The sequence below is a fragment of the Girardinichthys multiradiatus genome, chromosome 4 (genome assembly GCF_021462225.1).
Source record: "Girardinichthys multiradiatus isolate DD_20200921_A chromosome 4, DD_fGirMul_XY1, whole genome shotgun sequence".
Classification (NCBI taxonomy): Eukaryota; Metazoa; Chordata; class Actinopteri; order Cyprinodontiformes; family Goodeidae; genus Girardinichthys; species Girardinichthys multiradiatus.
The window spans coordinates 52,266,682-52,281,163 of record NC_061797.1 but is presented as its reverse complement, the minus strand read 5'-3'; the positions used below and the strand labels follow the sequence as shown (position 1 = coordinate 52,281,163).

At 43.7% G+C, this 14,482-nt stretch overlaps 1 protein-coding gene across 1 annotated transcript in view; it reads right to left on the bottom strand.

The window, feature by feature from the left end:
• Positions 1-355: 355 nt before the first annotated feature.
• Positions 356-14,482, bottom strand: part of iqgap1 (IQ motif containing GTPase activating protein 1) — a 78,051-nt gene continuing 63,924 nt past the window's right edge. Inside the window, exons 28-37 of the mRNA XM_047362941.1 lie at positions 12,998-13,230; positions 12,781-12,913; positions 12,589-12,691; positions 11,745-11,880; positions 11,582-11,669; positions 6,532-6,741; positions 6,266-6,432; positions 4,700-4,822; positions 4,454-4,562; positions 356-1,686 (exon numbers count right to left, since the gene is read on the bottom strand). Coding sequence (XP_047218897.1) covers positions 1,573-1,686; positions 4,454-4,562; positions 4,700-4,822; positions 6,266-6,432; positions 6,532-6,741; positions 11,582-11,669; positions 11,745-11,880; positions 12,589-12,691; positions 12,781-12,913; positions 12,998-13,230 — 1,416 coding nt within the window. The 3' untranslated portion in view covers positions 356-1,572. The remainder of the gene's footprint in view (positions 1,687-4,453; positions 4,563-4,699; positions 4,823-6,265; positions 6,433-6,531; positions 6,742-11,581; positions 11,670-11,744; positions 11,881-12,588; positions 12,692-12,780; positions 12,914-12,997; positions 13,231-14,482) is intronic.

Sequence of the window (14,482 nt, the reverse complement as noted above, 5' to 3'; positions counted from 1 at the left end):
ATTCCACACCTCATAAGAGCCCTGAGGTGAGAAGATAATTAATCTATCTGAAAACAGTATGTTTGAGCAGGGATGCTTCCAGGGCACCGTGACCCAGACGACCCAAACACCCCACCGAATGCAGACTGAAACACGACAGCCTCCTGCTGAACTGCTACAGGCAGGAACCAAAGGATGTCCAGGGAGGCCATTATTCCAACAATATTATCACAGGTCAAAAAAAATCAGTTGACATCTAACCCAGGCTATAGTTTCAAAAGGTTGGATTGTTTGAATATAGAGCAACATGTGCTGTAAATAAATATCTTATCAAATCCGTCCTGCCTACAGACCCGTTGGATCAGGAACAACAACGGCGCATTAAAAGAGCTTTATTCTTAAACAGGTAGATTACACATCACAGACTGTGCATCAGGATAGATCAGACACAGATCAGCATCATCTTCTGACAACTTTACATCCAGATAGTGGAGTCCAGGTTTCAGGCTAAACCAACTAAATGCCGAAAAGAACTGGGTGGTGTACAGCGCCATCTGCTGGACCCCTCCCTCCCAAATTAATGTAATACTGAACATCCTTGCAAGCTTATGCAAGAGATCCGTCTCAGGCTTTGCATACATAAGCTATCGTTTATTGGAAATTGACAACATATTAAAATATAAATAAAGGCAACTTTGATGCATTTCAAGAAGACATTTGAAAAAAAACTAAAATACAACCGAGTCTTTGCAAATCAGCAGACGTCTTCACTGCAGCAATCATAGACCTGTTTTAATTAAAGAGCATTAATGGGCTAAAGTGGATACACATTTAAATATATAACCTTTTCTAATGTGTCAGAGAAAGCTGATGAATGAGCCCATCTGAGCGGTTTGGTGCAACAGCAGTTTGGACCCTGACTGGTTTGAGAAACATGGGAAAGACCAAGAGGTCAGACTAGTGCCAATATAGGAGCGTAATGTGAATATGTCGTGTTTATGGTCCGTACGTCTTTAAAAAAAAAAACAGGTTTTTCCCAAAGATTTAGTGAGATTTTCATCAAATATTCACTTTTGTAATCAACAGATGTTTTTAGTGATGGTCATATCTGAAAAGGAGCTAATCTGAAGAGTGGCTTGCTCCAATGTTTCGAGTCTAATTTTTCCCCCAAACATATTTCAGTTTTTAATGGGAATTCCTCTTTGGAGCAACAGAAACACAAGCTCAGTGCAGGTTAAAGCCTGGACGTTTACATGCTGCCAAGCACTTTTCCACTGATGCTTCTTGGATCTTTAAGGAAAAATAAATGTCTTTACATGAAAGAATCTTTATATTAAATCAAAGCCCATGCACAAGATATTCAGAATAATTCAAGCAAAAAATACAAAGCTCACTTTAATGCAGCTATCCAATGAGAAGCATGGAAAACTTGGACAAAAGAGCCCATGTGGAGATGCACCCCATATAAAAAATAATGCACAGAAATTTGCATAGGCAGAAATGAGAGGTGCAGTGGGGGGCTGGTTTAAAGCCACCCTCAGGTTCTGTCGTGTCATTTCAGTGTCTGTAGCTCTTTACTCCTCTCTTTTCTTTCTACTTTCCATAAAATTTCTTGTTGAGCAGGAAGATGAGCAGGTTGACGTTTACGGTGGCCTTGTCGAAGAGCTTCATCACCGCCACACCTTCATACTGCAACTGGAGGAGATCCTGGGGAACACAGAGGGATAGATGAGCCACAAACTAAGCTTACTGATACTGATGAAAAATATTTAAAACATGTAAAAGATTTATGGTAAATTGTCTGCACTTGTATAGCGCTTTATCAAGTCCTCAGGGACCCTGAAGTGCTTTATGCTACAATCAGTCATCCACTGACAGACAGTCAATGTAACCACAGCTGCCCTGGGACAGACTGACAGAAGGGAGGCTGCCATACAATCTGAGCAACGAGCCCTCTGACCACCATCAGCAGGCAAGGAGGGTGAAGTGTCTTGGCCAAGGACACAAGGACGGAGCAGGGATTGAAAATTCATCAAATTATAAAATTTTCCCCGCCATCATTCAGAATTCTGATCAAATTCTGAATGATGGCGACCCATTCTTGTCTTCTTGGCGCTTGGACTGGTTCAGTTCGTTGGCTACTGTTGCTCCACATGATTCAAGAGATCTGGCCCCAGGTTCTCAGTGGGGTTCGTATCGGTGGAGTTTCCTTAGCAAAGGTCCAAAATTTCAAAGCTCTGACCTTTGACCCATCATGCAGAAGAAAAAACCAACAGATCACCACCAGATTGTTCTTGGACTTTTGTCTCCATTTTTGGAGAATTTAAATTGCCTTGGGATGCTTCACTGTTGGCCAAACACTCCAGAGGTTTCTAACAATTAAAAGGAGGCTTCATCAGAGAAAATGACTACGCTCCAGTCGTCTGCTGTCCATCCTTTTACTGTCTCTCAATGTTTTCATGGGAAAAATGACCTCTTCACTGCCCTTCCTGCCACAAGGCACACATTGAGTAAGCTCTGCACTGGTGGCACGCAACATCATAATCGTGCTGGAAGCACTTGAACATTCTGAAGCCTTCTTCTCTGCAACTGAACCTCTCAGCTTCAAGTTCTTCATGATCCAGAAAGCTGTTCTTTTAGCTGCAATACCATTCAGCAGATTTCCACATTTTGATGAAATTCTGTAAAGCTTGATGCTTTTCCTACGAGACAACAGTTGGTAACACAAGAAGACACTGACTTGATGTCCAACTGACCCTCTTTCACAGGAATCAGCCTGATTAGATAGAGGGACATCAGCTGGACTCTTTCAGAGCTTCACCTTTGTTAATGATATGACCATCCTGACAGGAAGGTAGCTGGTCATTATAGGCCACATTAGTGAGAATGTGTTTTTAAGCGACATTATTGTGAAAAGAAATGACCTGCATCGGGTGGTTCTGCGCAGCAGGTTTATTTGTAGATCACATTTCAGCAACAATGCAATTCAAAGTGCTTTACATGATGACAAAAACATGTTAGAAAGTACACTGCAGGGGCAGGATAAAGGAAAGGAACGTTGGACCACAGACTAAAATTAATGACCTCAACTATCTTGTAAAACCATAAGACTAAACAAACCCTCTGCAGGAAAATTCACATCTTTAACCCCTTCATTGATGCACTCGGCGTGTTTTGGTCCATATTTTTAGGGTTCTTTTCACAATAAAATTAAAAGTTTCTCCCTGAGGAGGAAGTAACTCCTTAGAACTGTTCTGACCCATTCTGCATCACCATAATGGGGAATATTCCTTTAAAACTGGTCCATGTCTGGACCAAGAGTCAGAGACTTCCTGGAGGCCTGTATCGTCCTCGTAACTTCTTCTAGGAGAACCCAGCTCATCCAGGGGTCTTTAACAGTGAACTGCTTCTCATTGTGGACAGTGAGGTCATTTTATGCTGTCTGTTCCAAGGTGGAAACTCCTAATTGACCTTTAACCCCAGTAGAAACCTTTACCAATATGTTTTCGTTCATAGTTTAAATAGAAGAACTAAATCAACTCTAAACTGATGGGCTTTTAAAGAAGTCAGGGATTCAGCACCTCTGCAGGTTTCTGGAAGTTTGTTCTATATCAGTGGAGCAGAAGAACTGAATGCTGCTTCTACCTGTTTGGTTCTGGGGATCCAAGGTGGACTGGAACCAGAAAACCTGAGTGGTCTAGAAGGTTGATACAACAGCAGTAGATCTTCAATGTATTTTGGTGCCAAGTCATTCAATGACTTATAGACTAACAGAAGGATTTAAAAGTCTCTTCTCTGAGCTACAGGGAGCCAATGGTAGGACTTTAGAACCAGGCTGATGTTCTCTACTTTCTAGGTTCTAGTGAGGACCAGGCAGCAGCGTTCTGGATCAGCTGTCTGATGGACCTTTTAGGCAGACCTGTGAAGAACCTGTTGCAGTAATCAATTCTGCTAAAGATGCACACATGGATGAGTTTCTCCAGATCCTGCTGGACATTAGTCCTTTAATCCTGGAGATGTTCTTCAGGTGATAGAAGGCTAACTTAGTGACTGTCTTAATGTGGTTCTGGAGGTTCAGGTCTGAGTCCATCACTACACCCAGGTTTCAGGCCTAATCAGAGGTTTCTAGCCATAGTAACTGAAGCTGTGTGCTGACTTATGACTGCTCCTCCTTTGGTCCAAAAATGACTTCAGTTCTGTTTCTTCAACTTAAGAAAATTCTGGCTCTTAACGCATTGATTGGCTCTATGGATCTAGCTACTGCTTGAATGGGTTCATAGTCACCTGGTGACATTGTAATGTAGAGCTGTGTATCATCTGCATAGTCAGCATGTAGATAATAGGAATAGGAGGGGTCCCAGGATAGAACCCTGGGGAACCCAATATAAACCATTGTTTAAAAAACACAAAGCCTTTTTTATGACTATTGTAAAAAAAATAAAAAAAAAAATAAAAAGGGGGGGGGGGGGGTTACCTGATATTCTAACGGTAACGTCTCCAAGTGTACGCCCATGAACTTGGCCTTCACGTCAAACACACCAACAGTCTCGGAAGGAGAGATCTCAAAAATAGCATTCTTGTATCTATAGGAGGAAAACAGATTCATACAAAAGGTAACTGACTTACAGCAGCAGAAAATATGCTGAAATGTGAAGTCAACCATTTAAAACGGCAGGTGTTGATTAAATGAAGATTTGTTATGTTGGAGTTCAGGACTCACTGGTTGGGCTGCAGGTCATCTATTGAGATCAGCACTCCCTTTTCATGGAGCCGAGCTGCCGTGTATTTCTGTGAAACCTGCTTACTCTTCTTGGCCTTGCTGTCTCCTGGTTTCTTCGACAACCTAAGAACAAAGATGCAACATGAGAAAAGCTTTAAGCATCAAATTTTACAAGAGTTCGTAAGGGGTTTTTCAAAGGTTGTTTAGTGTTTAATACAGATCTTTGTTGGGTTGTTTGTTCGGTGGCAGTGCAGCATGTTACAGAACAAATGGCTGCTTCCCATCCTGATAATTTACCCACCAGAGTTGCTACTTCCAACCTCCAACACTAGAAAGCCACAAAGCATGCTGGTTGCAGGAGAAACATCCAAAGACTTGATCTAATATGCTTCATAGGCCACCTTTGTTCCCTCAATAAAAGCCTCCAATTAAAAACCACGCTTTTCGGAGCTGATCGAAATAAAACTGACTGAAGGAAAACAAAAGGCAGCATTACACCTAATGGCCAGTAGGAGGCGACATCAGCATACATCGTGCAGAATTCAATAAAACAAACCTAAATATTTGATGAATTCTTTCACAGACATTTCTCTGAAGGTGTTATGGTACTCGACTGAAAATATTTAAAAAAAAGGAACCAAAAGCAAAAACAGAAAAGTTCAAATACTTTCAGAAAGGCAGGCTGCAGCGTGTCATTCGGTCTGCTGAGAAGGTGATTGGCTGCAGTCTACTGTCGCTCCAGGAACTGTACACCTCCAGGACCCTGAAGCGGGCAGGGAAGATTCTGGCTGATCCCTCCCACCCCGGTCACAGACTCTTTGAGACTCTCCCCTCTGGCAGGAGGCTGCGGTCCATCCGGACCAAAACCTCACGCCACAAGAACAGTTTTTTCCCATCTGCCACCAGCCTGGTTAACAAAGCCCGGAAACCACCCTGACACTCTCCCTTTCCCCCACACCCCCCCTGTTTTTGCTGACAGGACACCTGTAACCTGTAACTCTATGAGTTACATTAACGCTCAGCTTGGACTCCTGCTTTACTTGCACAATGATCACCTGCACTGTTGTATTGCTCTTGCATCTTATACTGCTCTATATTTACTCTCACTCACTTAAAACTGTGCACATATATTTATATTATATTGTAGATATGTTTATACAGTTTCATTTGTATTGTATTGCACCGACTACGCCAAAACAAATTCCTTGTATGTCCAAAAACGTACTTGGCAATAAAGCTTTTCTGATTCTGATTCTGATTCTGAGAAAGTTTAGAAAAATATTAAGACTGCAGAAAAATCCATCTGTTTTGGGGGAAAATATAAAGTTGGAGTGGTTTAAAACATTTGCCCAGCTCTGTAGATGGAGAAAAAAATGTTTGCTAGCTGCTGGCTCTGATCTGGATGGGTTATAACTGGGTTCTCCAGTTAGGACTCCTCCCTCCTCCAAACTGAAACACTGACTTACACCAACTACTCATAAATACTTCACATCTCCTCAAAGGAAAAAATGAACCTGTTCCTTAAAGAAAGAACCAGAGGGGAATCTCAGGGTGAAGAACACTTACTTGCCCTTGCTGGCCAGGTTGTCCATGCACGTCTTGATGTATTGATTGTAAGAATCAATCTGCATGTTGTAGAAGTTGGTTTTTGAATTCAGGGCCGAGTTGGTCTGCTGAAGCTTCACCAGCTCGGCTTTCCTGCGCTGCCGATACCGCCTCTGATTCCTGATGTCCTGTGCAGCACACAGATGCATCACATTGAAACACTGATGAGGTTGTTCTTTTAAACGCAGGCCTTCACAGAACAGCTGTTTATGTTTATTTGTGTAAACCTTGGCGATGTCGTTTATGAGATCCTGGTAGCGGGTCTCGGGGTGGACCTTCCCAAGCTCTGCCAGCCTCTGCAAGTTGCTCTTGATCTTGTCCTTTTTCCCCTGCAGGGTCAGGCTGTCGTCCACCACCGGCTTCACCTGCTTCATCTTCTCTGGGGTCTTTGCATCCCTGATAGCCCTCCTCTGCATGGCACGCTGGTACTCTGCTTCCTGAAAACACAAAACATGAAAAATGTTAACCTGCTTCAATCTGGGGGGTCATTAGTTATGATAAGGGTGTCCATCAGTGCACTTGGCACCAGGACACCCTAGGCAGGAGGTCAATGATCGACTTTGTTGTCGTATCATCAGATCTTCGGCCGCATGTTTTGGACACTCGGGTGAAGAGAGGGGCTGAGCTGTCCACTGATCACCACCTGGTGGTGAGTTGGATCCGCTGGAGGAGGAGAAAGTCGTACAGACTTGGCAGGCCCAAGTACATAGTGAGGGTCTGCTGGGAATGCCTGGCAGACCCCTTGGCCACGGATGGATTAAACTCTCACCTCCAGGAGAGCTTTGACCAGATCCTGGAGGGTGTTGGAGACATAGAGTCCGAGTGGACCATGTTCTCCGCATCTATTGTCGATGCTGCCGCCCGTAGCTGCGGCCGTAAGGTCTGCGGTACCTGTTGTGGTGGCAATCCCCGAACCCGGTGGTGGACACCGGCAGTAAGGGATGCTGTTAAGCTGAAGAAGGAGTCCTATCAGCTGTGGTTGGCTTGTTGGACTCCTGAGGCGGCTGACGGGTACCGTGAAGTCAAGCGTGCTGCGGCCCGGGCAGTGGCAGAGGCAAAAACTCGGGCCTGGGAGGAGTTCGGTGAGGCCATGGAGAAGGACTACCGGTTGGCCTCGAAGCGATTCTGGCAAATCGTCCGTCGCCTCAGGAGGAGGACGCAGTGCTTCGCCAACACTGTTTACGAGCTGCTGACCTCGACTGAGGACATTATCGGGCGGTGGAAGGAGTACTTCGAGGATCTCCTCAATCCTGCCGTCACGCATTCCCTGGTGGAAACAGAGGCTGGGGACTCGGGGTTGGACTCTTTCATCACCCAAGCTGAAGTCACCGAGGTGGTTAAAAAGCTCCGTGGTGGCAAGGTTTCGGGGTTGGATGAGATCCGCCCTGAGTACCTCAAGTCTCTGGATGTTGTAGGGATGTCATGGTTGACACGTCTCTTCAACATTGCGTGGCGGTCGGGGACAGTGCCTCTGGACTGGCAGACTGGGGTGGTGGTCCCCCTTCATAAGAAGGGTGACCGGAGGGTGTGTTCCAACTACAGGGGGATCACACTCCTCAGCCTCCCTGGTAAGGCCTACGCCAGGGTATTGGAGAGGAGAGTCCGACCGATAGTTGAACCTCGGCTTCAGGAGGAACAGTGTGGTTTTCGTCCCAGCCGTGGAACACTGGACCAGCTCTATACCCTCTACAGGGTACTCGAGGGTTCATGGGAGTTTGTCCAACCGGTTCACATGTGTTTTGTGGACCTGGAGAAGGCATTCGACTGTGTCACTCATGATGCCCTGTGGGGGGGTGCTCCAGGAGTATGGAATCGGGGGCCTTTTATTAGGGGCCATCCGGTCTCTGTACAAGCGGAGCAGGAGTTTGGTCCACATTGCCGGCACTAAGTCGGACCTGTTCCCAGTGCATGTTGGACTCTGGCAGTTCTGCCCTTTGTCGCCGGTCCTGTTCATAACTTTTATGGACAGGATTTCTAGACGCAGCCAAGGGCCGGAGGGGGTCTGGTTTGGGGACCAGCGGATTTCGTCTCTTCTTTTTGCGGATGACGTGGTCCTGCTGACCCCCTCTAGCCAAGACCTACAGCATGCGCTGTGGCGGTTCGCAGCCGAGTGTGAAGCGGCTGGGATGAAGATCAGCTCCTCCAAGTCCGAGGCCATGGTTCTCGATCGGAAAAGGGTGGCTTGTCCTCTTCAGGTTGGAGGGGAGTTCCTGCCTCAAGTGGAGGAGTTTAAGTATCTCGGGGTCTTGTTCACGAGTGAGGGAAGAATGGAGCAGGAGATCGACAGATGGATCGGTGCGGCTGCCACAGTAATGGTCCGTTGTGGTGAAGAGAGAGCTGAGACGAAAAGCAAAGCTCTCAATTTACTGGTCAGTCTACGTTCCTACCCTCACCTATGGACATGAACTTTGGGTCATGACCGAAAGAACGAGATCCTGGATACAAGCGGCTGAAATGAGCTTCCTCTGTAGGGTGGCCGGGCACTCCCTTAGAGATAGGGTGAGGAGCTCGGAGTAGAGCCCCTGCTCCTCCACATTGAGAGGAGCCAGTTGAGGTGGCTCGGGCATCTATACCGGATGCCTCCTGGACGCCTTTCTCAGGAGGTGTTCCAGGCACGTCCCACCAGGAGGAGGCCCAGGGGACGGCCCAGGACACGCTGGAGGGACTATGTCTCTCGGCTGGCCTGGGAACGCCTTGGGCTCCCCCTGGAGGAGCTGGAGGAGGTGTCTGGAGAGAGGGACGTCTGGGTGTCTCTGCTGAGTCTGCTGCCCCCGGTCCCGGATAAAGAGGAAGACGACGAGCATGAGAACATTAGATAAATTAGATCAGTTACTGGGTTAACTAAGGGATTATAACCAAGCTATTAAACATTAAATGCACCAAATGAAGCAACAAGCTTCTCTGCTCTCAGTGAACTCATCCATTGTAGAACAAAACACGTGAAAATATCTGGATGCATCAAATGAAAAATGAAGCAGTTTAACCTCCACAGAATGACTTGTTTTGGACCTGCTGCTGCATTTATCACCGGCGTTTATTGAGCGATCTGCCTATGGTTCTTGGAGCTCCTCCGGGCTTTGAAACAACCGGACCGGACCGGAGCAGATACGGTGTAAATCCAGGGTTACAGTAAATATGGCTCTGAGTGAAACAACCGGAGGTGAAGCTGAGCAGCAGCAGCAACATAAGAGATGATTTAAGATCTGAAGACACCACCTGGTGTCATTTTTTAACTTTATATCAGAATATTTAGAGAAACATTCATTTAAACATATTGTATGCACCTGTAATTTATCCTATTTTACTAATAATAATAATCATTTTGAATTATTAACAAAAACTGCCGATGTCTAAATGTACTTTTGCAGCAAGGAAGTGTTCTTACCTGCTGAGCAATGATCCCTTGAAATATGCGAATGTGTCAAAAATAGTCTTTTATCGCGTCTTTAATCCTAATATGTCAATTACTGCCCAATTCCTTCAAAATATAGATGTTTTCTTTCAGTTTCTGCATTGGTGGGAAAGGCGTGTCACAGGCACTTTAGGGTGTTATTTGAAGTGTTCTTTGTTTGGGATGGCCTGAAAACACCACATAACATTGATTTTAAAAATTTGAACAAGTTCAATTACAAGTATATGCATACACTCCAAGTATTAATTGGGGTAATTTTCCTTAACTAGTTGCACTTTGGTGGCACTTTCTTCAGCCAATAATGGGCCTCTGGCATCATTTAGAGTGGATATTTGACCACCCTTTTCAGGAAGAATCGTCAGATTTGACCTGGTTGGTTTTCTGGAATGGACCCGACTCTAAGACCCAGTCCTTTGGGAAGGCTTTCCAGAAGCGTAACGTTAGGCTGCTTTATTCATTTCAAAAGATTTAAAGAATTGGAGGTAATCCTCGTGTTTCAATACTCCATCCACTCTGAGCAAGGCACCAGTACTACTGACAGCAAAACAGCCCCACAGCATGATGCTGCCACCATCGTACAGTTGGTACAGTGTTCCAAGCATACTCTTCACCGAGTCTAACAGCTCAATCTTTGTCTTGTATGCCCATCAAACCTTTCTTCTGAAGACATTTGGCTAGTCCATGTGGGAAAATTCAAGGTGTAGATTTCCTCTCACTCCCTGGTGATGCAGTACTGGCTTCACTATGGTCAGTGATACTGGTGCTCCAGCATCTTCCAGGTCATGGCAGGCTTCGGTCAGGGTGGTTTCTGGCTTGTTCTTGAACATCCTAAATAATCTCCTTTTATCTGAGGAGGACAGTTTGAGTAAGATGGACACAACTTGGTGTTCCAACAGCAACGCTTCCAAACTGGTTTTAGAATATATAAAGCAGGCTAACAGTAGGCGTTTGGAAATGCATTAATGTTAACTCAACTGAAATTTTATTAGCTATGATTAAAGCCAGGAAACTGGTGGATTTAGATCAACTCCACTGATTCTGGTAAGAGGAGAGGTCAAATATCCTGCCAGAGTTATAGCAGAACTTAATAAGCTATAATCAGTGGCTGAATATGCATTATCCAGATATTAGTGGGGTGCATGAGTTATTTGAGCATTTATGTATAATGTGGATGAGAGAAAAATCAACAATAAATTCAAACTTAATATGATTCTTGTTTTGATCAGAACCGCAGCCAGACTGGTCCACTTTTAAGGTGATCTTAATTAACAGTTCATCAGGCTTTCTGAAGGCCTTTAAAAGCTCTTCTATGGGCTTGGGCCGCTTTCAAAAATGATTTTCAGTCCACTCTCTGAGCCCGACCATGACAACATCCTGTCTGCTGAAACAACAAAATTAGGAATGAAGAGCCGCAGTCTAAAACAAAGGACTAGAAGACAGTCTGGTTTAATCAAAAGAAATTATTATAACATTAGAAGTTGTTCAAGACTTCTGCACAACACTATGTGTGTAAATATAACTGATATGGTGTTAATTTATAGTAGACAAGCAGCAGTGTAATGAAAATAACTAATGGCTCTATGGAAGAATTTCTTTGGGTCTGAAATTCTCTATTTTTCAAAAACTGTAAGCTGCCAAAGAGGTGGGTAGTGCAACTCTGGCTGCACTTGATCCGTCACAAAGTAAAGTCAGCATCCGTCTTCAAACATGTTGGAAAAATAAGTTCCTGTTTTTAACCTAAAGGTAGTTTTCCACTAATGGAAGAAAAACGCTGTGGACATGGCTAAAAGCTGGGTGCCCTCTGGTGTTTGTTTGCGCTAAAGACTGAAATAGTTGATTTCCACAACAACACATGTGTTTTTGACCTGCTCCGGAGACGCTGTCGAATCCAGGATCTCGGTCAGAGTCTCCCCGGGCTGGAACCGGATCACGTCCACGATGAGCCTCTTGGTGCTGGAAACGGCAGAATAAAGATCAGAAACATTCGAAACAAGTCTCAATAGATCTGTCTGTTGACACCAAACTCACTTGAGCAGAAGGGTCTTGGCGTCCATCTCTGTATTGGCCTCCCCAGGAACGTCAAACTTGTTGGTGAGTGTGAGCGAAACCTCCGTCTTTCCCATCAGGTCTTTGTTGGGGTCGTCAGGAGGAAGGGGATTTTCACCTAAGAGAGCGATGGAGGGCCGAAGCAGTCAGCTTCAAAGTATCTTTTACAGCTACAGCTCTCATCTCTACTGTAACCAAGCCATGAAAGTAGAGTGGACTAGCACAGCAAATTAAACGGTCATATTATTAAAATGAAACCTTTGTTGTTCATTCTGTGTTTCTTTTAGCCGTTATAATCTTATTTGCTGCACCAGAATAGTTGAAAAACCCAGTAAGAGCAAACCCAAAATGCTGCCAAACACAGGACTGAGAATTGATGGGGTTTTTTTTTAATGCCAGCTTAGCCTGATGAGGTCAAGCAGACTGAGCTGGACAATTGCAAAATGAGAGACTTCCTCAAGACGCCAAATATTTTACAACATTTTAATATCACAAGATTTGTTATACGTGTAGGAAACAGTCAGTGATATACTGGTGTGGCTTGTTGGAGAGGAAAAACCCAACTGTCTCATGCAAAACCAACAGGGTATAAAAGTACCTAAAACGGCCTTCGACTGAGCTGTAGTCAAACAAACAGCAAGAAAAATGTGCTCTCTGAGTTTTAAATGTAGTTTTCTAGTTCGAGTAGCTGTTGGCTTTAGTCTCCAAAACAGTTCCTCTAATTCTCCAAGCCAAGATAATCCTGACTACCTCCTACTACTAAAATACTTTCTGCACCCAAGTATGTTCCAGTTCTCACAATGTTATTATTCTTCACTCCACTCACCAATGAGAGACTCCACAGTGGGAACCTCACCCAGGTCCTCCAGCAGCTCATGGATGGGGTCATTGTGCTCGGGAGCAATGGCGTCCTGGTGGTCCAGCAGCAGCTAAACAGAACACAAGGGATTGCCATTTTCATAAAAACGTCATGGAATAATCAATAGATCAATTTTAAAACGAGGTGATCTAAACTCACAGTGTGAGTGTTTATGATCTCTCCAATGGAGATGTAGATGACAGGTTTGGTGACTGTGACCAGGTCTGAGTACTGGTCCACATTGAATTTCTCTTCAAGCGTGTGAACGTCGCATGCAGCCAGAAAGAAACGCCTGCGATAGAAGGAGAAAATAAAGTCAAATGAACTCAGAGGAAAAACAAAGGCAACATTCTGGACAACAATTAACATTTCTGACCTGAACTTCTGGTTGGAGGAGCTAAGATATTCATTGATGGGATTGAGGTGAGCGTTGTCTCCCAGGAACATCTTGTTGGACGCAGCGTGCTGAAGCATCTTGGCCACAGAACCCAGGTTTCTTCTTTGCTCAGTTGTAAGCTGACCACCAGCAGAAATCTCAATAATGTCAAAGGCATCCGGTGCCACAATGGCAGGGTTCATGTAGCGGTAATACAAAAGGTTCCCCACGATCTGGAAAGTTCAACCCCAAAGTGCTCAGTCACTTTAAATGATAGTTTTCAGAACAAGTTGAACACTTTATTTGTGTAAACATTATTTGAACCACTTTTCTTTTCCATTTTAGCACAATTGTGAGAGAAGTGGGGATTTAAAATGTCAGTAAATGCTTTGGAGAGATGCAGAAATGTGTAAGAGATAAACTGAGCAGCATGAAAAGAAAGCCTGAAAGCATCCAATGGCTCACCTTTATATTGGCAGAGATAAGGGAGCAGCTGAAAATCAGCAGAGAAACTGGAGCTGCTTGGAAACGTTGAGGGAAGAAGGCAACACCAGGAAGATGGAAAAGGAAAAAGGACAGAGATGTGTAACAAACAGGAAATACAGAACAGGAAATGAGCATAAAAACTGTTAAATGAGAAGCACCAGTAAAGAAAATTGATGGGTTGGAGTTAATGGATCAATTAAACACAGTTTATGTAAAATAATTTAAAAACTAATATTCACTGCTAATTATTATGATGAATGCAGACATTAGCATGATAACATCCATAGTTGATTCATGTGATTAATGCAGGCACTGGCCTAAAGGCTTCAATAGTTAACTAATGATCGATTACCATTTGATTATCCATACTTTGTTTTGATTAATGCAAACAACAGCATAGTAACATCCACTGTTAATCCTAATTTACATTAAATTATGATTAAATTATTGTGATAAATGCTGACATTAGCCAGCAAACAGCTGTAGTGAAAAATTATTATTGCTCACATTAGCATATGACCTTAACTAACATTAGTCCACTGTAGTCTACTCCTGATTATTATGATTAAAATGATTAGTATGCCAACATACATATTTTTGTAATGCTAATAGCATGCTAACATCCAACATTTATTATAATAAGTCACATTAGCAGGTCACCATCCAATAAAACTAATGAATTAACTAGTTATTACTAATATTAGAATCCTATAGTCAACAATTGATTTTTACGATTAGCATTATTATGCTAACATCCAAAATTGGTCATTATGACTAACATTAACAGGCAAACATCCATTTTGTATTATTGTTATTAACAGTCATTATAGTAACATCCTCAGTTAAATAAATGAGTCAACTCCTACTAATTATTTAAATTTTCACATTCCTTGAATTACTGGGCGAGGAGGAGGAGTAGCAACCATCTTTCAGTCTGATTTATTGACTAGTCCCAGACCAATCAATAGCTACAACTCTTTTGAATATTTAATCCTTAGT